The sequence below is a fragment of the Lepus europaeus genome, chromosome 4 (genome assembly GCF_033115175.1).
Source record: "Lepus europaeus isolate LE1 chromosome 4, mLepTim1.pri, whole genome shotgun sequence".
NCBI classification, from domain to species: Eukaryota; Metazoa; Chordata; class Mammalia; order Lagomorpha; family Leporidae; genus Lepus; species Lepus europaeus.
In genome coordinates, this window is record NC_084830.1 from 104,658,905 (window position 1) to 104,684,135 (window position 25,231).

Here is a 25,231-nt window from a genome sequence, read left to right on the forward strand (position 1 = left end):
GAGAGGAGGATAGACCAAGAGAAATCTTCTATCCACTGGTTCACTCCTCAAAGGGCTAGAACATCAGAGCTGGGCTGGTCTAAAGCCAGGAGCTGATATCTTCTTCTGGGTCTCCTTTGTGTTTGCAAAGGACTTGGCCACTGCTTTCCCAAGCACATCAGCAGGGAGCTGGAGTGGAAGTGGAGCAGCTGAGATGCAAACTGGTGCCCATATGGGATACTGGTGCTGCAGGCAGTGACTTTACCTGCTGTGTCACAGCACCAGTCCCTGTCCATTCTGTTTTACAGATTACTATGGAAAACACCTAAGACTAAAGCCTAATTCAAATAATACTGACTGACTAGTAGCTGCTAATTATAAGGATGGACTTAAATCTTTGGATATGGTTATGAAATAAATCTGGAAAAATAAGAATGATAATTATATAAACAAATAGTAGCTTATGTTTGCTGAGTACTTTCTGTGTGCTAGATACTCTTCCAGATGTATTTAAATTATCTCTTAGGATCCTTGGCCAAACCCCTTGAGAATCAATATTATTTTTTTTGTGTGAAGAAACTGATAATTCAGAGAAGTTATGGAACCAGCTTAAAATCACTCAGTGGAGGCTCCCCTTGGACACCATTCTGTCCATTTCTGGTTCCAGTGCCCTTTACCACTAAGCAGTACTGCCTCTCTGTATCTTTGTTGTGCCTAGCCACAGTCGTAAGCATAACTCCTTCTTAGGACATCTCCCATTAAAGGGAATAGAAACAGCTGAGTTAATGGTTTCATGTTTACATGGATGTCTTTCTTAGCTTTCAGTGATACTAGTCCCCTCTACCTTGCCCTGATAGTTGTACTCAAACACCATTGCTTCCTTTTGAAATCTGTGACTGCTATCATCAGCAGCTAGGTTTTTGGATATGTTTCGCACTGAATTCTCTTCTTACACCTAGTCGAAATGCTATTTAACCCTCATAAACCGGGATAGGCTCCTATAGAGGAACTTACACTTTTCTGTTCCTTTGTCAAGGCAGTAGGTTTCAAAGGAAAAACATAGCTGTGAGACCCAATCCAGTCTGCTCTGATCATAACATTTAATAGCAGGATTACCATATAATCTGCAGCTGTCTGCCAAGTCTCTTCCCTCAAATTCTTTTCCACTTGTCCACTCACCACTTTCACTTTTTCTCTTACCATCCTTTCCTCTCTTTCCTGGCAGAGGACCTGCTAGCAGCCTGCTCTTGTAGAAGAACCTATGCTTTTCTTTTCTTTTTAAAGATTTATTTATTCATTTGAAAGGCAGAGTTACAGAGAGGCAGACAGAGAGAGAAATCTTCCATCCGCTGGTTCACTCCCCAGATGGCTGCAATGGCCCAAGCTGCGTCGATCCAAAGCCAGGAGCGAGGAGCTTCTTTGAGGTCTTCCACATGGGTACAGGGGACTTAGGCCGTCTTCTACTGCTTTCCCAGGCCATAGCAGAGAGTTGGGTTAGAAGTGGAAGAGCTGGGACTCGAACCAGTGTCCATGTGGGATACTGGCACTGCAGGTGGTGGCTTAACCCGCTATACCACAGCACCAGCCCCAAACCTATGCTTTTCTAAAAGTAGATTTGTATTGCATTCCTTGTGCTTTTTTTTTTTTTTAGCTTTATGACCTTGATCAGGCTATTTAATATTTTATCATTCATAAAATATAGAGATACTGGTATGTGACTTGCAGGATTATTGTAAAGATTAGAGAGATTATGTTTATAAAATTTCTAACACAGAGTAAGTCCCCATAAAAGATCTTTTTCTCCCAGAATCCATTGACATATTTAATTTGGCAAATACTTATTAGCATCTAATCTGTGCTACATTACTGTGGATGCTGAAGGGATCGACAAAGCAAAACTCAGAATCTCTGAATTCAGGAAGTTGAATGGTATGGAAGGCAGTCTTGACATATAAATGAATCATGACCAAATGCTCAGGACAGTAGAGATAAATATGAAGTGCTAGAAGCAATTAATTTTTTGTAGTCCTGTCTGTGGAGTGATTCCTCAATATTTTCTTTGAAAAAATACTTGGTAACTAAGATGGGGGTCAAAGATAAAGGAAGGAAAAAAAAAAAAAACTTAAAGTGATCTTTAAGGTACCAGTCTTTTAAGATTGATTTCAGCAAGGTACTTAATAAAATCTCTCTTGAAGTCCTTGTACATAATTGGAGAAGTGTAGGCTGGCTGATAGAATAAGAGGTCGATTTAAAGCTGGTTCTACAACTGTGTTCTGAATGTTTTTCTCCTGCGTTACTTTTTCTTGTAAAATCTGAGTTGGATGGAACCGTAGATGGAGGTCTTCTATTCTAACATGTGTCTAAGACTATCTATAGTGGCTGGCATTGGGGAACAATGGATTAAGCCGCTACCTGCATACCAGCATCCTTTATGGGTGCCAGTCTGAGTCCCAGCTGCTCCACTTTCAATCCAGTGCCCTCTAATACACTTGAGATAGCAGTAGAACATGGCCTGAGTACTTGGGCCTTGCCACCCATGTGGGAGACCCAGATGAAGCTCTAGATTCCTGACTTTGGCCTGGCCAGGCCCCAGCCGTTGCAGCCATTTGGAGAATGAACCAGAGGAGGGAAGATCTCTGGCTCTCCCTCTGCCTCTGTAATTGCCCTTCAAATAAATAAATAAATCTTTAAAAAAAAAAATGAGTACCTATAATCTGCCCTCCACTCCATTCCCACCTTTTAATTTTTAATTCAACAGTACCAAACAGTATACAGTGAAAAATATGTCTCTCTCCTCTTCCAGTCCCTGGAAAGGGACACACATCCTTGTCATCTTCCCCAGAGGCAAACAGTCATTAGTTGCGTGTGCACAGGAGCTTGTTTTTCAGTGCACATCTCAGTACACTTTATGCTATAGTTTTTTTTTTAAAGATGTATTTATTTATTTGAAAGTTAGAGAGAGAAGGAGAGACAGAGAGTGAGAGAGAGAAGTCTTCCATCTGCTGGTTCACTTCCCAATTGGCCGCGACAGCTGGAACTGTGCTGATCTGAATGCAGGAGCCAGGAACTTCTTCCAGGTCTCCCATGCAGTTACAGGGGCCCAAGGACTTGAGCCATCTTCTACTGATTTCCCAGGCCACAGCAGAGGGCTGGGTCAGAAGTAGAGCAGCTGGGACTCGAACTGGTGCCCATATGGGATGCCAGCACCACAGGCGGCGGCCTTACCCGCTACACCACTGCACTGGCCCCTGTACTATAGTTATTTGAGTGGATATTATGTCTGCCTTAGAAAACTGTAACTTCCTTAAAAGCAAGAACCCTGCCTCTTCTCCAGATTATTTGCACATTGAAAAGTCTCAATAAATATTTGCTAAATCAGTTATTTAAGGAAAAGATGGACCAGAAGAAGATAAGCTTATGTAGTAACAAGTCACAGTTTTCTATCCTTGGCTGCATCCTTTACAATCATTTTTCACCAGTGATTTGGATGAAGATATAGAAAACATTTTCTTATCATATATGAAGATAGCGCAGCGTTGGAAAAGTGAACCTGTAACAGCTAACAGTCAGGACTGTAGATAATCTCAACCAGACTGGAATGTTCAGTTAAAAAGAACAGGACCAAGTATTAAGTCCACTGTTTTGAGGAAGAAAAATACCCAACAATCTGTTCACCAATGTATAGAATTGAGAGACTTGTCTTGATAATATTTAATTTGAAGATGATTTGGGAGAGTAAGGGGTGGAGCTTAATTGTTTTTAAGCTCAGTCTAAGCAACAGTATACCCTGATTATTAATAAATTAAATACAGCCTTGACTGAATTAGTGGAATGTGAGTCCAAATGGAATAGTCCATGATTCTTCTATTCTCTTTACTGGTCAGACTGCTTGTTAAATATTGGGTTCAATTTGGGGTGCCACATATGTAAAGAAAAACTGACAGATTGGAATATGCTTAGCAGAGGTTAACAAGGAAGGTAAAACATTGATGACAGGGATCATATGTCCTGACTTTACTACTTACCAGTTGTGCCTAATGAAATCAATCTCGTGCATTTTATTCCCATACATTTAAAAGAGGGGAAAGTAATAATACCAAGTGGAAGGATGATCATAAGGATTGGAGCTAATCAAAGTCTTCAAAAGGCTCTGTAATCCAAGTGTTTATATAGATGGGCTTAATGAATAGTTATGGACTGTCCTTTGAAGGGGGTTACATTTTAGTGGGGCAGATAACTGAGTAAATCCAGGATTATAATGTAGCTTGTTAAATATCTAAGAGCTAACTTGTGGAAAGGATGGTAAATACATTCATAAGACCTCCAGTACATGCAGGTTGAGCCAGGCTGGGCAAATGTAGGGCCAGTTGTGAACCAAATCCTACCAGATACCTGTTGTTTTAGTTTTGCTGGCACACAGCCACACCCATTTGTTTACATATAGCCTATAGCTACTTTCCTATTACAGTGCAGAGTTGAATATTTATGATAGACCATGTAGTCTACTGAGCCCAAAATACCAGCAAACTATATGGTTTGCCTACCCCTGAACTAGATGGGTGCTTGACAGCCTGTTTCATGAACTGGTAACATTTCTATGCTCTCTGTTGTGGGGATTTCGAGGAGAAGGCAACCAAGGTTTGATGTGAAATGGTCATACTTTTAGGTTTTTTGTTTTTTGTTTGTTTTGCAATTACAAGAAATGAAGACTGAAACACACTTGATTAATAACTTCCAAAATCCTTTAAGAGACTATGATTTTATAACATTTAACAGACAAGCTTTTATGTGAGATGATGCATTTTGTTTATCCTCTGGGCTAAAGCCATCTCTACTCCCTAGAATTGGGGGGTGGTCATAGTGTAGTGGAGAAGACTGCTTGTGATAACTGTTCTGAACTGTTATAACTGTTCACTTGTAACTGGAATACTTTCCTTTTTTTTTTTTTTAACAATTTGTTTATTTGAAAGGCAGAGTTTGAGAGACAGAGAAATCTTCCATCTACAGGTTCACTCCCCAAATGTCCCAAGACCAGGGCTGAGCCAGGCTTCAGCCTGGAGCCTGAACTCTGGGTCTCCCACAGGGTGGCAGAGGCCCAAGCATTTTGGCCATCTTCGGCTTCTCAGATGCATTAGCAGGGAACTGGATCGGAAGTGCAGCAGCTGGGACTTGAACTGGCATCCATATGGAATGCCGGTAGGCAGGTGGCTGCTTAGACCGCTGTGCTACAACACCGGCCCCTCAATGCTTTTCAGCCTTTCATAGATTGGAGCTTATGTAGATACTCAGATGTGGCTATCATTACTATATTTTGTAGAGTTCTTCATTGGAATGTGTGCCACACCAGATGATGGAATTTTTTTAAAAGATTTTATTTATTTATTTGAGAGGTAGAGTTACAGACAGTGAGAGAGAGATTCTGTTGGTTCACCCCCCAAATGGCCGCTACGGCTGGAACTATGCCGATCAGGAGCCAGGTGCTTACTCCTGGTCTCCCACACGGGTACAGGTGCCCAAGCACCTGGGCCATCCTCCACTGCCTTCCCGGGCCACAGCAGAGAGCTGGACTAGAAGAGGAGCAACCGGGACTAGAACCCAGTGCCCATATGGGATGCTGGCACCTCAGGCAGAGGATTAGCCAAGTGAGCTATGGCGCTGGCCCCCAGATGATAGAATTTTGAGTAGGAAAGTATAAATCCCTCCCTTGAGTGCTGCAAGTTGGTAGTACCAAAAAAAAAGCCTTTATTGGTTGTGAACTAGATCTTTAGATCTCATGGCTTATCAGTTAGGGAAATACCTTGTGGCAGGCAGTTTTGGTACATATATTATAGGCATTAGTCTTTTGTTTGTTTGTTTGTTTGTTGACAGAGTTAGAGAGAGAGAGACAGAGAGAAAGGTCTTCCTTCCATTGGTTCACCCACCAAATGGCCGCTACAGCTGGCGCGCTGTGCCGATCTGAAGCCAGGAGCCAGGTGCTTCTTCTCGGTCTCCCATGCGGGTGCAGGGCCCAAGCACTTGGGCCACAGCAGAGAGCTGCACTGGAAGAGGAGCAACCGGGACAGAATCCGGCGCCGCAGGCAGAGGATTAGCCTAGTGAGCCTCGGCGCCAGCCTATAGGCATTAGTCTTAAGTTGAGGCTTCTGAGTGCACTTCTCCCAATGGAGTAGGGGTTTAAACTTTGTTTCTTCCTGTACATTTTGTCTTTTGTGTTCAGAATCTAGCCCAGCTAACAATACACATTTTTTTCTTCCCCTTCCCTCCTTTCCCATCTCCTTCTCTTCCCTCCCCTCCCCTTCCTTCCCCTAATTGGAAGTGTTGACTCGGAGACAAAAAGAGGCCAAGAACAAAACTGACAGTGGGACAACTACTCAGACTTCCCTAAGCGTTGACAAGTAAGTGTGGTGTGTTCACAGAGCTCTTGTTTACTATTGCTTGGACCAAATAAAGACACAAGTTCCTATCTTATGCTCTGTTTCTTTGGCTTTGACAATCACTTTATTGCCTGGATAGTCAAATTTACATATTGGTATTTGGTGCTTTGGAGAAGCAGTGAGTGTTTTGCTGTGTAATTATAGAGAAATTGAGTTGTGAAAGGTTGGGCAGTACTTTTATCGCAGACTTCTATTTGCTGTGGGCTGCAGGCTTAACCCAAAAAGCCCCATTTCAGAGGCAGGGGTCAAGTGTAGGTACTGCCTCCTGAGACTAGAGCCATGATCAACAGTAAGTTAGAACAGTTGGTTGCTAGGCAGAAACTTCTATCTTTGAAACTTGTATTCTCAATCCTAAATTTCACGGCTGCCTTCCCTACTCCTCCTCCTGCAATGTAGACATTCCTTTAAGGTTGTATTCCTCACGTTATAATGCAGTAATTTTTTTAAAGCATTTCTATGTCCCTGGCTAGACTGTGAGTTATTTGAAGGCAGATACTTCCCGTCATTCATGTTTTTATCTCTAGCATCTAATAGACTGCATCTGAGACAGCAGTAACACTAGTAGCTGTTTGTTTCTTACTTAATACTACGTGCCAGTCATTGTGTCATGTGTTATTTACCTTATGACTCTCACATTAGTGGGTAAATTGATTATTATTTCTTTCTTTTAAAAATAAACTGTAGAAAAATTATAGGTGACTGGTTAAGGCCAGATGTCCAGTAGAAACAGTGTCTATTTGACTCTAAAATTCCTGCTCCTGTTGCAGTTCTGTCTCTTATGTAGTACAGAATTAATAAATATCTTCTGTATTGACAAACATTGGAAGGTATACTGGTCTGGGTTTTCTCATAAGGCAAAGAGTTTTGCTTGCATTCTTCCATATGATTAAGTCCTTGGGAGACATGTATTTTGCCTATTTTAAAGACCTCCAGAGAAATTTTTACTTAGAGGCCAGCGCCGTGGCTCAACAGGCTAATCCTCCACCTTGCGGCGCCAGCACACCGGGTTCTAGTCCCGTTCGGGGCGCCAGATTCTGTCCCGGTTGCCCCTCTTCCAGGCCAGCTCTCTGCTATGGCCCGGGAGTGCAGTGGAGGATGGCCCAAGTGCTTGGGCCCTGCACCCCATGGGAGAGCAGGAGAAGCACCTGGCTCCTGCCTTCAGATCAGCGCAGTGCGCCGGCCACAGCGCGCTGGCTGCGGCGGCCATTGGAGGGTGAACCAACGGCAAAGGAAGACCTTTCTCTCTGTTTCTCTCTCTCTCACTGTCCACTCTGCCTGTCAAAATTAAAAATTAAAAAAATAAATTTTTACTTAGAGCTAATCCAAGTCTCTCTTGCTGTAGTTACTGAACAGTAATGGCTGGAAAGAGAAGTCTAAGAAGCATGCATTAGAAAGTTTTCTTTAGCTTCTTAAAAATAAGGTGCTATTAAGAGTCAGGCAGATTTGGGTTCTGACACTTAACTAGCTATAGGACTTTGGGGAGAAAAGTTCCTTCCTAATAGGGGTTAGAGTTAATTGAGAAATTGTGTTTAAGGGCCTACCAGAGAGTCTCACCACAGAGAAAATACTTAATACAAGTTCATTTTCTTTCTTTTCCCCTAGTATTTTCACTTTCACTAATACCCAGCAAACCTTATTTCAAAGACACACATTCCTCTCTTTCTCCAAACTCTGCTATTATAAAAAGATAAAAAAAAATATGTGTGTGAAATTAAGCAAAAGCCTCTGGCAGAACCACATGTTTTAGTAACTTCCTAGTTGATGTTGCAGGTTGTAGAATTAAGGAAGTCAGCATATAGACAGACTTGATTTACTAATCAGACAAGTTCATCCAGCCTGGTAAAAATGTCGTCTTGATTTAATGCTCTTGGTACTCCTTTTTCTGATGAAATTTTAACTTCTTGAAAAAAACTGTTACACTTAATTTCATAAGAGTTTGACAATATTTTATGTCTGAAGAGCAATCAGCATTGTTCGAGATAGTTGGAAGAGCTATTTCATTACCATCCCACTGCTCCAACAGCAGGGTACAGAGAAACAGCCAGAAAACTGCTAATCACTCAGTTCTTTTGATTGGCATCAGGTTAGTTTTATTGGTGGTCCTGCTGAGCAAATCTACATTGGTTGACATGTCTTGTTGCAGAATAACTTTGAGACATGGAAACACAATTTGAGACATATCCAGGAGCCCAGAGGCAAAAGCAAATCTTAAAGCTGCTTTTTCTCCCTCTCTTTCTGATTTGCTAGGAATGAGAAGTGTTACCTCTGTAAATCCCTGGTCCCATTCAGAGAGTATCAGTGCCACGTGGACTCCTGTCTCCAGCTTGCAAGGGGAGACCAAGGAGATGGGTCTGAAGGGAGTAGTAGACTGTACTCCCCTGTGGAGGGGAAGCGACAGCAGCGGCTGAGGAACCCAAAGGTATGTGTGGAAAAATTACCTAATCTTCCTGATTCTCAGTTTTTAAGAGACCACAGTTCTGCTGTGGGCTTTTTCCCCTCTTCCCCTCCTCATCTACCTTCTGTTTATTTTGAAGCAAAATTTATGCCTTTTAAATAATTTTTTCTTTTACTTCCAAAAGTAGTACAGGTTCATTGTAGAAAATACACAAAGTTAAAAAATATAAAGAATAAAGAGAAATTATCACCCTCAATTTAACTACTCAGCATTAGCAGCTTTTAATATTTTGGCCCGTTTTCTTAATAATCTTTGCCTGTGCACTTTTAATATAATTGACACTGTTCTCACTTCCTCTTTTTCTCACCTTCTCTCCATGTATATACAGTATGTACTATAAATACATAAATATTTGTATAGTTGTATATATAAATATATGTGTGTGTGTGTATACACACACACTATGTATAGCTTTGTTATATATAGTTTCTCTGTGTGTGTTTATAGTTTCTATCTTGGATTTATAAAAACTGAAGGTATAGCATACATATCTTTCTGAGTTTATTTTTAAAATTATTGTTGAGTTTTTATCACATAGATGATTGCTTAAACCATTCTCATATTATTGGACATTTAGGTTCTTTCCATTTCTTCAGTATTGTAAGATTATGTTTAAGACATTAATCAGTCTTTGTAACATTGATTATATCCTTAGGATAGATCTCTTAAAGTAGAATCTATAAAGTTTCTTGAAACATTCTGCCAAATTACTTTTCGCTCTGCTGGAAACATAACATGAAATCGGCTCTGTTGAACTCCTTATAAGCATAGCCTTGGGACAATACAAAATCTAGGCCCTAGCAGGCCTTATGATTAGAGATAAGGAAGAGCAAATCTTGGCTTAGAGATCAACGATAAAGCAGCAGCTCCATTTTCTCTAGGGTTCTATAGCAGACACTTTACACACGAAGATGAGAAGCCATTGTCGTGCCAGATAACAGGACCGTCCTTAGGAGTGGGGGGAACTCTGAGCTGGTGATTTGGAATTGGGGTTTTTAGGTGTGACCAATGCTGTAGAGCCAGTTTGTGCTTCTGGTATTATTGCCTAAAGAAGCTATCTTGAAACTTGTTGCTATTATAAATCTCTCATTGGTCAGAGACTGCTATTCTATAGTGTGATTTTGGTGGATGGTTTTGGCTTGATTCTGTTACCTATTGTTGAATAATATTCTTGGCATAGACATATGTTTTCTTCATTGCAGTTTGGTTTTTCACTTGTATACCCTCATTTATTAGAAAACGAGACTTCCCTAGAGCTATGCTCCCACATCCTGTGGAACCAGGTATGGTCTGTTGTATTGTTGACTCCATACCAAAAAAGTAATTCTTTCACTGATTTCTCTGTCACAGGAAAAAGGCCACAGTGAGGGCCGACTCCTCAGTCTCTTGGAACAGTCAGAGCATAAGACTGCAGGTGAGGACTCCGGGACCAGGTTTTTGGGCTTCTTCGTAAGATCTTCCAGTAGAAATAGCCACTGCCAACACTTTGACTATTTGTTGGGTTATGTGAGTGCCCATTTGACTCAGTCTGCCAGCTTTTGAGATTCAACCTAGATGATCTCTCCTTAAGAAAGATACCCTGTTATACTTGTTGTGTGTTAAATTTCAGGCTTTATAAAGCCTGGGGTGAGACTACTTGTTGAGTTGGGAAAAAAAAAATATTCCCAATCCCATGGGAATGACACAGGCCCTCTAAGTATATCTTTTGAAGGAACAAGCATGGAAAACCAGGCGTGTAGGCATTACAGACTGCTCCTGATGGTTTGTGTCTTTCATATATTACTTTTAGCTTAGTATCCCAGCCTATGCTCCTGAGAGATTATAGGAAATAACTACATTTCTTTGTGCCCAGTAGTTATGGGGCAGCAGTAGAGAGTATTGATCAAGATCATTGCCTACATAGGAACACCAATTTTATAGTCTGTAAGAATTACACTTAGTAAAGCTCCATGTGTATTCTGTGGCATAAGTAAGTTCTAGATAAATGTTAGCTGCTATTATTATCGTTATTATTAATTACTTTTGTTAAAATTCACCAGATGCAGAGAGAAGAAGAGCTCTTGCTCAAGCCTAGTGAGATTTGCTTATTGTCTAGTTCTAACAGTTCATTCCCACCAAGCAATCTAAATCTATGGTGCCTTCTGATTACTATAAAAAAAAAAAAAAAAAAAAGCAAACTCTCCAAGCCTCATATCCTGCTGCCTGTAGATCACTAGGTTGTAAATCTCTGCAGGTGGCAGATCTGGCAGCTTCTTGCTCCTCAGGTCCAGATTTGAAGTAGATTTATTCAGAGGTTTTTCATTTCAAAGTGGTCATACCTCTGTTAGCCTGCTGGGTGCTAATGCTCACATTCCATTGGCAATAGGCTGTTGAAAAGAGGTACCTAGAACACAGGAAGCACTAGAGTGGTGTGACTACAGCACTTAGCCAGCATTGTGACTTTCTCTCTCTATTACAGATGCAGAGATAAAGACTGAGTCTTCAGAAACAGGAGCCTTCAGGTGAATTGGGGTATACTCTGAAGTGTAGCTGTCAGCAGTTCTGAAAAGCTCAGCCCTGTCCTGTGTTCTGTGTGGAGTGTGATATTCACACAGTAGAACTATTGTGACCTCTCCTTCTCTGTGTAACTCTCGGGTCCCCCACAGACCTGGGCTAAGAATTAAATGGCCAGCTCAGTGGACTTATGGTGTTAAAACAGCAGAGCAAAAGCCATGTCTTACTCCGTACCTCTTTATTTTTAGCCAATCTAGTCTTCTGACCTAGATTTTAGTCGGTTTAGGATTGGGGACTGAATCCTCATTCTCTGAATACCTAACTGTGTAGTTTTAGGTATATGATTTACCAAATGTCCTCATCTATGAAAGTGAAATGAAGTACTTATCTGGTTGGATTATTACAGATTATGTGTACTGGGGCCGGCACCGTGGCTCACTTGGCTAATCCTCCGCCTGCGGCACCGGCATCCCATATGGATGCCGGATTCTGTCCTGGTTGCTCCTCTTCCAGGCCAGCTCTCTGCTGTGGCCCGGGAGGGCAGTGGAGGATGGCCCAGGTGCTTGCATCCCCGTGGGAGACTAGGAGGAAGCACCTGGCTCCTGGCTTCGGATCGGCATAGCTCTGGCTATAGCGACCATTTGGGGGGTGAACCAATAGAAGGAAGACCTTTGTCTCTCTCTCTCTCTCTCTCTCACTGCCTAACTCTATCTGTCAAATTAAAAAAAAAAAACAAAAAAAAAAAAAACAAAGATTATGTGTACTAATAATATGTATAAAAAGCTCTGGCAGAGTGGGTAGCATACCCTTGTTGTGTAGTGGGCATATATTGAATCTGAACTTTCCCTTCTCTACAGGGTGCCCTCTCCAGAGGTGGAAGAGGCAGGCTGCAGCAGAGCAATGCAGAGTTCCCTCACCAATTTTGACTTAAATGAGACTCCCATCAAGTCTTTTGTTTCCATTTCAGAAGCCACAGATTGCTTAGTGGACTTTAAAAAGCAACTTTCTGTCCGCTCAGGTAGCCGGACACGGACCAAAGCAGGCAGAGGAAGAAAGAGAAAATCCTGAATTTCTAGAGTTCCAAGGTTGACAAAACCATTAGCAATAGGGGTGGGCCATGTTCATGAAGCCATAGTGGCCTCCAGTTTATTGTTGACCAAGTTTCAGCCCTGCAGTTTTCATCACCAGCACCTACTCAGCATCCTGGTTTTTATGTTTTCTATGATCTATACAGACAACTGTGTGTAGTGTTCTGTTTTATAACAATCTTTTGAATTTATCTACAGTTAAAAGAAAATTTAAATATATTTATGTTTGTATGAAATCTTATTTCTATAGATGGAGATTTTCCTTTTTCCGCCTTATTGCAGTTTTGGGATACAGATATTTTAACTGTAGGGGTTGTTCTCAGACTCATGAATTACCTGTTCCTGAATGAATTCCATTACTGATTTTTTACATACCACCTATATTAAGTTAATGTGCAGTGCACAATTCTGAATATCGCAGGGATACTCCCTTGACTGTTTCTGACATCCCTACTCTTTGACCTTTTACTTTATTTTGCTGTCCTCATCCAATTAAGGATCCAAGCCAGAACATAGACCCTTTGAGGTCCTACTATTCTCAGGAATTTGTAAGTGAACACTGTTATTATTTCCAGTGCAATTATTTTTCCCAAATAGATTAGCCAATGGGGATTTCAGGAATATTCATCTGTTCAAACCAAGATTGATAGTTTTGTTGCAGAGGTCATAAGCAGTAACAAGAAATAGGTTCTATTTCAGTAACATTACTAGAATAGTACACACACGTTCCTCACCACACTGCCTGGGAGCTTTGGTGCAGAGCTGAGCTGTGCTGTTTCAGTGTATAGACATACTTGAGAGGTGAGAGGATATTAAATGGCAGAAATGACTACCCGAGGGAGAAGATCCAACAAGGATATTAAGAAAACTGTGGCTCACACTGATTTGAAGATATATTGAGAGATGGTAGGAGGTGACTGTTGACCAAGAAAGGAGTTTGGGTCAGGTCAAGTGAACTCACCACTCAGACTCTCCTAACTGATTCATTATGTCCAATGTGACATTTTCCTTCATTTTGAAACAAAAATGAGGCATGTGATGGGAGAGTTCATAGAAAGCTAGGGTGTAAGACATGGTACATGAAGTATTGTGTACCCTTTGCACACAAGCTCTTTGAGTTAAAAGAAGGCAAGATAGCGGCTTGCTGTCTATTCCTTCAGTAGGTAATGTCTTGGAGCCAGTGTTGTGGCGTAGCGGGTAAAGCCACTGCCTGCAATGCCAGCATCCCATGTGGTGCCGATTGGTGTCCCAGTTGTTCCTCTTCCAATCCAGCTCCCTGCCAATGTGCTTGGGAAAGCAGTAGAAGATGGCCCAAGTCCTAGAGTCCCTGCATCTACATAGGAGACCTGGAAGAAGCTCCAAGCTTCAGCTTGGCCCAGCCCTTGGCTGTTGCAGCCATTTGGGGAGTGAACCAGTGGATGGAAGATCCCCCTCCCCCTCCCCTGTCCCTCCTCCCCTTCCCCTCTCCCTCTCCGTCTTCTCCCTCTCTGAAATTCTGGCTTTCAACTAACTAAATAAATAAATCTTTTTTAAAAAATAGCTAATGTCTTGCTATTGCATGGTACTAACATTGTGACCCACGTAAGTAATAGCTATTCTTTGTGAGCAAATACTGTGGTCCAGGCCCTGTGTGTGTGCCTTCTTGTAATCCTTATAGCAACCTCATAAGGTAAGTATTACCTCTCGCTTCCAGATGAGGAGACAAAGGCTCAGTGTAACAAAGACGCTGATTTTTCATGTCAGTGAGACAGCAGTGCTCCTACCCTTCAGTCCTAGAGAAAGTGCTGTATTTTGACTGTAGTATTTCATTTTCCTGTTCTCCTTCTAATGAGGAGTTTATCAGTTATGTCCTATCAGCTTAACTCTTCCTTGTCTTCTCTCATTAAATGTCAGTATTAGAAGTAAAGCTCTGGGGCAGGCGCTGTGGCGCAGCAGGTTAACGCCCTGGCCTGCAGTGCCGGCATCCCATATGGGCGCCAGTTCGAGTCCTGGCTGCTCCACTTCCGATCCAGCTCTCTGCTATGGCCTGGGAAAGCAGTGGAAGATGGCCCAAGTCCTTGGGCCCCTGCACCCATGTGGGAGTCCCGGAAGAAGCTCCTGGCTTCAAATGGGTGCAGCTCCGGCCCTTGGTGCCAACTGGGGAGAGAACCATTGGATAGAGGATATCTCTCTCTCTCTCTCTTTCTCTCTCTCTGTGTAACTCTGACTAAAGTAATAAATAAATCTTAAAAAAAAAAAAAAAAAAAGAAGAAGAAGTAGTAGTAAAGCTCTGGGGCCGGCTCCATGGCACAGTAGGTTAATCCTCCACCTGCGGTGCTGGCATCTCATGTAGGGGCTGGTTCTGGTTCCGGTTGCTCCACTTACAGTCCAGCTCTCTGCTGTGGCCTGGGAAAGCGGTAGAAGATGGCCCAAGTCCTTAGGCCCCTTGCACCCACGTGGGAGACCCGGAGGAGGCACCTTGTTCCAGGCTTCAGATGCGCAGCTGCCACTGTGGTGGCATTTGGGGAGTGAAGCAATGGAAGGAAGACCTTTCTCTCTGTCTTTCCCTCTCACTGTCTGTAAATCTAATTCTCAAATAAAAATAAATTTTTAGCAACAAAAAAAAGTAAAGCTCTATAAACAGGTGATAGTATGTTTATCTCTTTGCCTGAAGATAAGTAAAAGTGCTGCTTCTAGAAAGTGCCATTATTTAGCTTAAATGGTCTCCATAGAGCATGCAGGTTAGTGGCAGGAGGGTATGGATCAGCCAGACCAGGAACATTGGTTAATTTTTAGCTAATAGGGAGTCAAGAGCAAACCACCCCACACACACTTAATGTCTTTGCGACTATCTCGGGTAGGGACTGCTTGTTTATCCACAGTCTTATTCTCCCCAGGCTGTAGCTAGTGGGAGGTCCATTAGTGAAAGGATAAAGAGACAAAGTGAAAGATGTGTCATATCAGTCTAAGTCTGGACCTTGCTTCTGATACAAGTTCAGCTCCCAGACCTATTTCCTTGTCATCCTTGTCAATAAAATGGGAAACTTCATACTTACAGGGTTCTAAGGAGTCACATGATGTGTATAAAGGGTGTAGCACCATATCTGTCATGTAGAAGATGAATTAGTGGCAGAAGCTTACTAACGTGATACTGTGATGCTAAGCTTGTGTATCATAAGTGTTGCTGTGATGTGGGCCAGAGAGAGGTGGGCAGATGCAGGAGACAGTTGTCAGAGTGAGCAGCTGGGAGGGATAACCCTGGGTCCATCAACCACCAGCCTTCCACAGGGCCTTTTTGTACTGGGTGTTAAGAGCTCTCCGTGGGTCCCTGGGATTCTTCTGAAAGATGGAAAGCAACAGTTCTCCCAGTATTGCTGATTCATGGAGGCCTGGGAAACTTCACAAGCTGTTACCATAACTTGGGAAGAAAGAAGGAGACTTTTCTGTATTGGGCACTGTAGGTTTTCTGGTTTGGTTTTATTTTCAGGGTTTTTTTGTTTCTGTTTTTGTATTTTTGTTTTTTCATCTTTACAACAGACCTCTGGCCCTGGACACTCATCCTTTCGCTACATACCCCTAATAAAAAAAAAAAAAAAACATGACTGGCTGCCTAAGGCCTTCTCTTGGTTTCTGTTGCTTATAAACTGAAGAGTGCCAGGAAGTTAGTGCCCCTGAAGAAGCATCCAGCCAATGAAACTGCAAGTTGGAAGATAAATAACCCCAGCCTCCTCAGACCTCTGAGGCATATTCCACCTGTCAGGATTCCCTTGTAGGACTGAACCTCATTTATTCTGAGCAGCAACTTATGGCTCCTTGCCCTTCCTTAATTCCAACTTTCCTGGCAGACAGACCAAGACAGGGGTCTCAGGTTTGTGTAAGTGCAAAGTTGGCACGCACCTGACCTGAAGGGATCTCTAATTCTATACCCTAGGCATATCACTTGCATCACTGACTCTGCCCTGTCCTGGCTCACTTGTCAAGTAAGGTATTTGCACTTAAATTAGGTTGCTTCAGGGGGACTCAACATAAGCAAATCCTGTGAAGAAATTGGACCCCGGATTCTATGCAGGGAAAACAGGCTCAGAGAAGAGAAGTTTGTCTAAGGTCACGCAGCTGGTAAATGGGATAGGATGGGATTTGAACCAAGGTCTTTTTGACATTAGAGCACATGCGCACTCTGTACTGTTCTACACCACCCCCCACCTTACGCTCTAGCCACAAAACTAATGACTCAATTGGTAGTTCAGGATTGGCTGGGCTTGTTTCTCACCTGTGAGGCGGGTAGCCTTGACCTCAAGTTGATTTTGGCAGATGGAGGTTTGGAGGAAGGGAAGGCAGGTAGTAAGTAGATGGAAAAGTTAGTTACTAGTGAAAAGATGAGTGTACGTACCGCTGAAACCACTTGTACCCGGAAGGCAGGAAGCAGTTACTAATTTCCTTTCAGTTTCAACAGCCCTGAACTATTTGTGGAAGGCTCTTCAATTAAAAAAAATTAACTGATAGCTGTTCTGTATCAGGTCTAGAACTTGGGGAAGATAAACACATAAACAGATTATATTAATAAACAGTTAAGTACAACGATGCAAGGCAGTTTACTGACAAGCTCAGAACAAAGAAGGGCCTGGCCTCCCAGCCCAGCAGTGGTTCTGCAGCCCTGCCATGCCTGCCTGTCCCCATTCCCTTAGTTTCTTGTGGACAACTGGAGACTGGCATTAGGGGCTGTACGGAAACTTGTCAGGCCTTGTCTGTCTTTGCCCTCGTTGGTCAGCGCCAGCTGCTGTCTGAAGAGCACTGCTAGCAGCTGCAGTGCCTCTGCAACGGCCAGGGCTGACCCAGCTGTCCACAACCCTCGAGTCCAGCCTCCTCCCTCCCCTGGCCTTCATCCAGACCATCGCTGGCGCTGGGGCCCCTGCTTCTGAGGAAACGGACACAATTTCCGAGAACAAGGAGAAACACTGGTCAGGGCTGTATCCTCACCCTGGGTCAAAAGGCTGCAGGTCCTGGCAGTCAACATGAGTTGCAGCTGGGCCTCCCACATTGACTCCCAAGTAAAGGACGTTGAGAGGTAGGAAGCCCAGGCTTGGCAGGATGCTGTCTCACTCTGCTCGCCACTTGCTGCCTTTCCGAGCCTGTATATCTGGTTTGTACTCCAAAGTGCAGCAGGACTGAAGTCTGCGGTGCTTTCGGGCCTAATCTTGTCAGAATTGATAGAGGAACCTGCATCCTGGTGTCCGGTGGAGGTCTTGTGCTATTCGTGGTTAATGGTAGGGTTACTGCTGATGGGATAGCCTGAAGTTTTCAAGTGTCTCCAGTTTGCTGAAATGAAAACTGTTACCATCTGTCTAGTCTTCTACAGACATGCTTCTACACATTCAAGACTAGTTCAGCTGAAAAAAAAAATGTGGTGGGGTTGGCACTGTGGCATAGAAAGGCAAGCATCTGCCTGCAGTGCCTATATGGGTGCTGGTTCGAGTCCCGGCTCCTCCACTGCCGATCTAGCTCCCTGCTAATGTGCCTGGAAAAGCAGTGGAAGATGGCCCAAGTAGTACTTGGGCCCATGAACCCACGTGGGAGACTGGAAGTGGCTCCTGCTTTTGTCCTTGGCCAGCCCTGACCATTATGGCTGTTTGGAGAATGAACCAATGGATGGAAAATTCTCTCTCTCTCTGTGTGTGTGTGTGTGTGTGTCTATTTCTGCCAGCATCTGGAGAGGTACACCTGTGGTGTGAACCTACTCTTTGGCCTGCAGACTAAGGCCAGACTGCACAGCCTGGCTGACAACTCCTGTCCCACCATAGACCCTCCCCTACATGTTTAGGCCCCATTCCGTGAGGGCACCTGTGTGTGTGAGAGCCAGAACTACATACACTGGTCAAGGGCCCCTTCCGTCAGCCTTCTGCTCTGCTAGGCTCAGCTCCTCAACCTCCCCTGCGCTCGGGCAGCCGGTTACTTCCTCTATTTCCACATTGCCTCTTTCTCATTAGTACTTAAACACATTTCAGACAGTTGTCCAGTAGACTTCACCTTTCCCAGGTTAGGCTCCTCCAGTGGCTTCCTAAGGGTGAGCTCAGTTCTCCCAGTGTGTGTAAGAGGAATAGAGCTCCCAGCACTACAGAGGAGCTGTCTCGGCACCCTTCACTCTCTTCAGGGCTCCGACCTCCCGTGGTCGTCTTTCTCAAGTTTGCACCACAGTTCTGCCTACGCTGGGCTCCTCTTAGGGCAGACTTGGAAGGCAAAGCTCCTTCCTGAATTAGCTGGTGTCTGGTAAACAGTGGCAGAGGAAGAGGGTGGGGTTTGGAGACATTATAAACTCTGGTCCGCCCCGAGTTTCATTTTGGGGAACCGGTCAAGGTCACTGGGGTGCCTCACATTGAGAGAGAAGAGTGAAAATCGGGGGAGTGACCAGCTGCTGTTTCCAAGGTAAGATGCCTTCTCAGTCGCATTTCTTCCTGCTTCATCCCTAGTTCATTTGTTCTTCCCCCTCTTTCTTGGCCCACACCAGAGGAAGTAGAAGCTGGAAAGACCAAGCCAGCTGGTTCCATCCTCAGTAGGAATCCCTGGGATGCCTTTCAGAGGGAGACCTCTGTGTAGCAAACTCATCGGATGCAAGCCAAGAGGCCCTTGGGTGAAATGTGTGCACAGTGTAGTCTGGGTGCTGGGCATGTAGCCATGAGGGACACAGGTGCCTCTCTGCAGGGACTCAGCTGGAAGATACAGACCTAAAGACCTCCACCTAGAGTGTGCATCCTGGGGTTAGGTGGGAGAAGTTTGACAGTATCTGACCTGTCAAAGTGCTGAATAAATACTGAATAGATGAGCTGGCTGGGCCTTGAAGGGAGAGAGCTTTGTATCCCTTAGCTCTTTTTTTTTTTTTTTTTTTAACATTTTATCTATTTGAGAGGCAGAGTTAGAGAGGTCATCCATCTGCTGGTTCACTCCCCAAATGGCCACAATGGCCGGAGCTGGGCCAGACTAAAACCAGGAGCCAGGAGCTTCTTCTGGGTCTCCCACGCAGGGACAGGGGCTCAAGGACTTGGGCCATCTTCTACTGCTTTCCCAGGCCACAGCAGAGAGCTGGATCAGAAATGGAGCAGCCAGGACTCGAACTGGCGCCCAGATGGGATGCCGGCACTGCAGGCTGCGGCTTCACCCACTAGGCCATGTGCCGGCCCCTCCCTCAGCTCCTTCTAAAGGTAGTTGCCTCAGTGACCACATTTGACCCTTGAAACAGGCCTGTAATACAGAGAAGGATCATTCCACACCCCCATTTGCCTGAATGTAGATACATGTGATTTGGGGGAGATTTGTCTGAAATTAATTTGTTGAATCACTGCCCCCTGCTTGCAATATTTTTTTTTTATTTATTTTGACAGGCAGAGTTAGACAGAGAGAGAGAGAGAGAGAGAGACAGAGAGGTCTTTCTTTCTGTTGGTTCACCCCCCAAATGGCCACTGCAGCCAGCACGCCGGAGCCAGGTGCTTCTTCCTGGTCTCCCATGTGGGTGCAGGGCACAAGCACTTGGGCCATCTTCCACTGCCTTCCCAGGCCACAGCAGAGAGCTGGACTGGAAGAGGGGCAACCAGGACAGAATCTGGTGCCCCGACTGGGACTAGAACCTGGGGTGCTGGCGCCACAGGTGGAGGATTAGCCAAGTGAGCCATGGTGCCGGCCCCTGCTTGCAATGTTAAAAAGCCATGTAACATGTAGTCATTCTTCACCCTGTGCAACCCAACTCTCAGACCCTGCGCTGGGCACTGGAGATGCAGGGGTGACTGAGACACTGAGAGGTTATGGGGATAGCCCTCTATACGCAGAACGAAGGCTGCTTTCTGACCACACACCACCCCTGCCCAAATCTCCCTGTCCCTTCAGGATGGGCTTGACTGGTCCAGCGGCCTCCTTCTCTGGTCAGACTCCAGTCCCTTCTTACCTCACACCCTTTGAGACCTCAGACACCCCTGACCAGCGTGTCCACCTGCTATGCGGGTCCCTCTCTGGCCCTGCCTGTGACAGTGTCACATGAGGTCCTGGGCGGCAAGGCATAGGTGTGCTTCCTTTAGACCCTGCATCCAGCCCAGCGAGGCATCAGGAAGCAGCAAATATGAACTAATGACAGAATGGGTGAGTGGCACTTGAAGTCAGCCTTGCTAGTGCTCGGTCTCTACCCATACACCTGGAAAACACAGGCCTTCCGGCTGGCCACGAAGCATCTTGGAGGGTCAGAAGATCTGAATTCTGCCCCTAGCTTCCTTCCTCATTCCCTTTCAAAGGAATGAAGTTGAGGTTCTAGGTTACAGCCTCCCAGGCCTTCAATAGAGTTAAGGGCTTGACCCAGGCTGTCCCTTTTCTCCTGTAGGTGGTGGCCAACACCCATTGTGAAACCACATGGAAAACTGCACTAGGAGCGTGGGGCTGCAGTCTGGAGGAGTGGCCCCAGGCTGCCCCCAGGAGGGCCCGCCCCAGCCCTCAGAGCGCTCCCCGCTGGTAAGTGCAGCTGCCCCTGTGCTGATTCAAGGCCGTCAAGAACAGGACTGAAGATGCCTGGGTCTCTGGGCTCACGCCCATGCTACCCTTTTCCAGTTAAGCAAGCATTCGGCCCTGACCTGGGCCTGCTCTCCTTTGAGGCTCCAAACAGCAGCCGAGAGGTGCTCTCCTCATCTCAGAGAAGTGACTTGAAGGCATGAGAGGACCTCGGGCGGGGGAGTCTCAGCTCCCAGCCTGTCGCTCTGGCTGCCTGCTTGAGAATGGGCCCTCCTGGGGTTTCCTGGTAAAAAGCTGAGCTCTCAACCCCCACTTTGCCCCACTGCCCTAGTTCCTCCGGCACCTGCACATCTCCCCCTGCGGACCTGGCCACTGTGGGCAGGTGCACGGAGATGACTGGAGCATGGTCCATGCGCCTGCGCTGCTCTCACAAGGCTTCCCTTTGTCATCTTGACCGCGGTTCGGAGGCCCTTGCCTCCCCACACCCTTGAGCAGGAAATGCTTGTGTAAGTGATTTCATGTCTTAATCTGTTTCTTCATCAGTAAAAGGGAGGACGATATAGGCAAATACGCCTCTTGTCTGATGGCTTAAAGGAGCTCACGGAGTCGCAGCGCCTGCACACAAGAGCCATCCGTGAACGGGGTCCCGAGTCATTCCCTGTAATCTCCTTAGTTTTCCGGTTTGACACACGCTCAACTAGGCGCACGGCCCCAACTGTAGAGGCCTCACCCCCTCACTGTGTTTCAGCTCCCATGGGGCACCCCAGACCTGGCTGCAGATGTTTTCCCCTGTGCTCAGCCCACAGCCAGGCTCAGGAGTGAGCCGTGAGCCACGGCGTCTGCCCAGCCAGGGACCGCTCCGGAGCTGCTGCTGCCTCCTTTTTCACTTCCTGCCCTCTCTCCCGAGACTTCTGCGCAGGTCCCACATCTGCCTGGCTGCCTATGTCCCCCGACCTGTGCACTCTTTGGGGCAGGCTTTGGCACAGCCATGAGGCACTGCGACACCCTCATTTCATATCGGAGGGCCTGTGTTCAGATCCCACTCCACTTCCGATTCCAGCTTCCTGATGTGCACCCTGGGAGGCAGTGGTTAAGGACTTGGATCCCTGCCTCCCTCAATGGACACCTGGATTGAGTTCCTGGCTCCTGGCTTTGGCCAGCCCAGTCTTGCTGTTGTGATCCTTTGGGGAATGAACCAGGGGATGGGACATCTCGCTTTTTGTCCATCTCTCTCTCTCTCTCTCTCTCCCTCTCTCTCTGCCTTCCAAATAAATAATTTAAATCCCCTCTGCTGTGGCCAGGGAGTGCAGTGGAGGATGGCCCAAGTGCTTGGGCCCTGCACCCCATCGGAGACCAGGAGAAGTACCTGGCTCCTGCCATTGGAACAGCGCGGTGCGCCGGCCGCAGCGCGCCTACCGCGGCGGCCATTGGAGGGTGAACCAACGGCAAAAGGAAGACCTTTCTCTCTGTCTCTCTCTCACTGTCCACTCTGCCTGTCAAAAAAAAAAAAAAAAAAAGAAAAGAAAAAAAATAATTTAAATCCCCTTTGGCTTCGGGGGACTTCATAGATGCCAAATTTCCCATGATCTTAGGCCCCGACTCAGCACTCCGGGCCTCACCCTAGGCACCCCTTCCCATGGCCCGAGCTTGCGAAGAGGTTCCTTAGCCACATGTGGTTCATGCCTGCCCCCTATTCTTCCCCGACCTTTAATTTTGGCGCCAGAGAGGGTGTGGGATCGGGCTCTGCGGGCTGGGCGGCTGCATTCTAGCAGAGCGTCTCTCGTGTCAGACGCTGCCCGAGGGTCCCAGCCTCACTGCCTCTCCTAGTGCCCACTTGGCTCCTCACCCTGCTGGCTGGGGCTTTGTCCCCGCGCCTCCAGAGAACAGGAAGGGGAGGCCCTGTGGCTTCTCTTGGCCAACTGTGCCTTCCCAGGCTCCCCCAGGGAAGTCCTCCCCTCCTTCTTGTTAACTTCTGCCGCCTTCTAGCCCCTCCTCCTGACCCGCACTGTACCCGGGAGGAAAGGGAAGAAAGACGTCCCCGCCAGTCCACGCCGCTGACTCTCCTGTTTCCATTAAGCACTAATAAAACACGCCGCACCTCCGAACGGTACTTCACTCTCCTATCTCCTTAGCACCTCTTATTCTTTTTTCTTTATTTATTTGCACCGACCCAAAGCCAGGAGCTTCTTCCAGGTCTCCCACGTGGGCACATGGGCACAAGGGGCCCAAGGACTTGGGCCATCTTCTACTGTTTTCCCAGGCCATAGCAGAGAGCTGGATCGGAAGTGGAGCAGCTGGGACTTGAACCAATGCAAATATGGGATGCTGGCACTGCAGGCGGCAGCTCTACCCACTGTGCCACAGCCCCCGCCCCATGATTCTCCTCCTTGGTGCTACTTTCTCGGAGCCTCTGCTTCCTTCTCTGAAACAACCTTACCCACTCCTCGCAGGTGTGGCTTCTGGAAGCAGCTGCCACAAATGACCACCTGGGGCTCCAGTTAGCACAGCTGGCCTCCTCCCGGACCTGTTTTCCAGTCTCTTCCTAAAGCAGGGGTGGTAGTGAGCTGTCCCCTCCCCCTCCTCTCTGGCTCTTGCTGGAGGGGCCTCATTATCCCCACGCCTCCCTTCTTAGTTCACAGACGTGGGCCCGGTTTGAGACGGTGGTCAGTGCCCGTGGATTCCTGGGAAGCAGGCAGTGAGGGCCGTGCAGGGTGTAAGCCTAGGGAGGATGGAGCCCCTGGGCTGGAATCTGCCAGTGAGCCCGGGAGGCTGTCGGGGCTTCTGGGAAGCCTGGGCGAGTGTGTCCTGTGGGAGCAGGGAGATTGTGCACAGGGAGGCCAGCTCCCTGGGCCCTTTAAGCTCCTGGGCCTCTGATGGGGTGAAAACCGACCTTTCCTGCCCTCTGCCTCTGCACCTCCTCACCCTTTCCTCCATGCTCGGCTCAGTCCACCCTCCCCCAACCCGGTTGCCCCCCTGCTGTGCAGAAAACCCTGGATGCTCTTTCCCCAGACCTGCAAATGACTCATTCTTGTCCTTCATTTAGACACCTCCTCAGGGAAGTCTTCCTTGACTAAAAATATCTGTTTCTCTCCTGGTCATTCTCTAACTCCTAATCTTACCATCCCATATTTATTTGTTTTGAAGATTTATTTGAAAGAGTGACGGAGAGAAGGAGAGACAGAGACAGAGAGAAAGAGATCTTCTATCCAGGGGTTCACTCCCCAAATGGCTGCAATGGCTAGGGCTGGGTCAGGCTGAAGTTAGGAGCTAAGAACCCCATCTGGATCTCCCACGTGGATGGCAGGGGCCCAAGCACATGGGCCGTCCTCCACCACTTTCCCAGGCGCATTAGCAGGGAGCTGGACCAGAAGTGGAGCAGCCGGGACTCCAATGGCTCTCTGATAGGGATGGTGGCGTTAGGCTGCTGCAGGCCCTCCCTCCATTTTCTGATAGCCACCATCGCTACGTGTACTATATATGTTTGTTTATGTTCTGACCCCCACGGTGGATTCTGAGCCCCCGCGATCAGGATTTGGTTGATGTTGCGTTTTTGCGGTGCTTGCAGTAGCGTTGGGTGTGTGGTAGGGGCTCAGTCACTGCTTTGGAAAGGGTGGCGAGCCCAAGGAGGACGCCCTGGCAGTGTGGCCTCTAAATCTCATGTGTGAGCGCTCTGGCTCTGGAGTCTGAGAGTGGGCTAGGAGCGCCAAGTCCTTTTTTTTTTTTTTTTTTTTTTTTTTTTTAAGATTCATTTATTTATTTGAAAGGGTGGGGGAGAGATAGAGAGGGGGAGAGAGAGAGAGAGATCTTCATCTGCTGGTTTAATCCTTAAGTGGCTGCAATGGCCAAGGCTGGGCCAGGCCTAGGCTAGGAGCCTGGGACTCCATCTGGGGCTCCCATGTGGGAGGCAGGGGCCCAAGCACGTGGGCCGTCCTCTGCTGCTTTAGTGGGGAGCTGGATCGGAAGTGGAGCAGCCAGGACTCACACCTGCACCCATCCAGGATGTTGGTGTTGCAGGCGGCAGCTTTACCCGCCACGCCACAGCACTTGGCCCCAACAGAGCAAACACTTGATCTTGAAGTCTGTTCATGCGTTTGCTCATTCTTTTGTTCATTCCGAGGCAACTGGGAGGCACTTGCTCTGGGTACTGAGGAGCTGGAGAGCAATCACTCAGTCACAGTGTGAAAGGAAGAGGCTGGGGCCGGTACTGTGGTGCGGTGGGTAAAACCGCTGCCTGCAATGCTGGCATCCTGTATGGGCGCTGGTTCGAGTCCTGGCTGCTCCTCTTCTGGTCCAGCTCTCTGCGATGGCCTGGGAAAGCAGTAGAA

General features: G+C 46.5%; 1 protein-coding gene across 2 annotated transcripts in view; it reads left to right on the top strand.

The window, feature by feature from the left end:
• UIMC1 (ubiquitin interaction motif containing 1) overlaps positions 1-12,665 on the top strand; it is a 115,918-nt gene extending 103,253 nt beyond the window's left edge. For both annotated transcript variants that reach the window (XM_062188645.1, XM_062188646.1), the window contains exons 11-15: positions 6,293-6,371; positions 8,658-8,829; positions 10,216-10,279; positions 11,324-11,366; positions 12,216-12,665. In XM_062188645.1, the coding sequence (XP_062044629.1) occupies positions 6,293-6,371; positions 8,658-8,829; positions 10,216-10,279; positions 11,324-11,366; positions 12,216-12,426 (569 nt within the window). In that variant the 3' untranslated portion in view covers positions 12,427-12,665. The remainder of the gene's footprint in view (positions 1-6,292; positions 6,372-8,657; positions 8,830-10,215; positions 10,280-11,323; positions 11,367-12,215) is intronic.
• Positions 12,666-25,231: the final 12,566 nt, after the last annotated feature.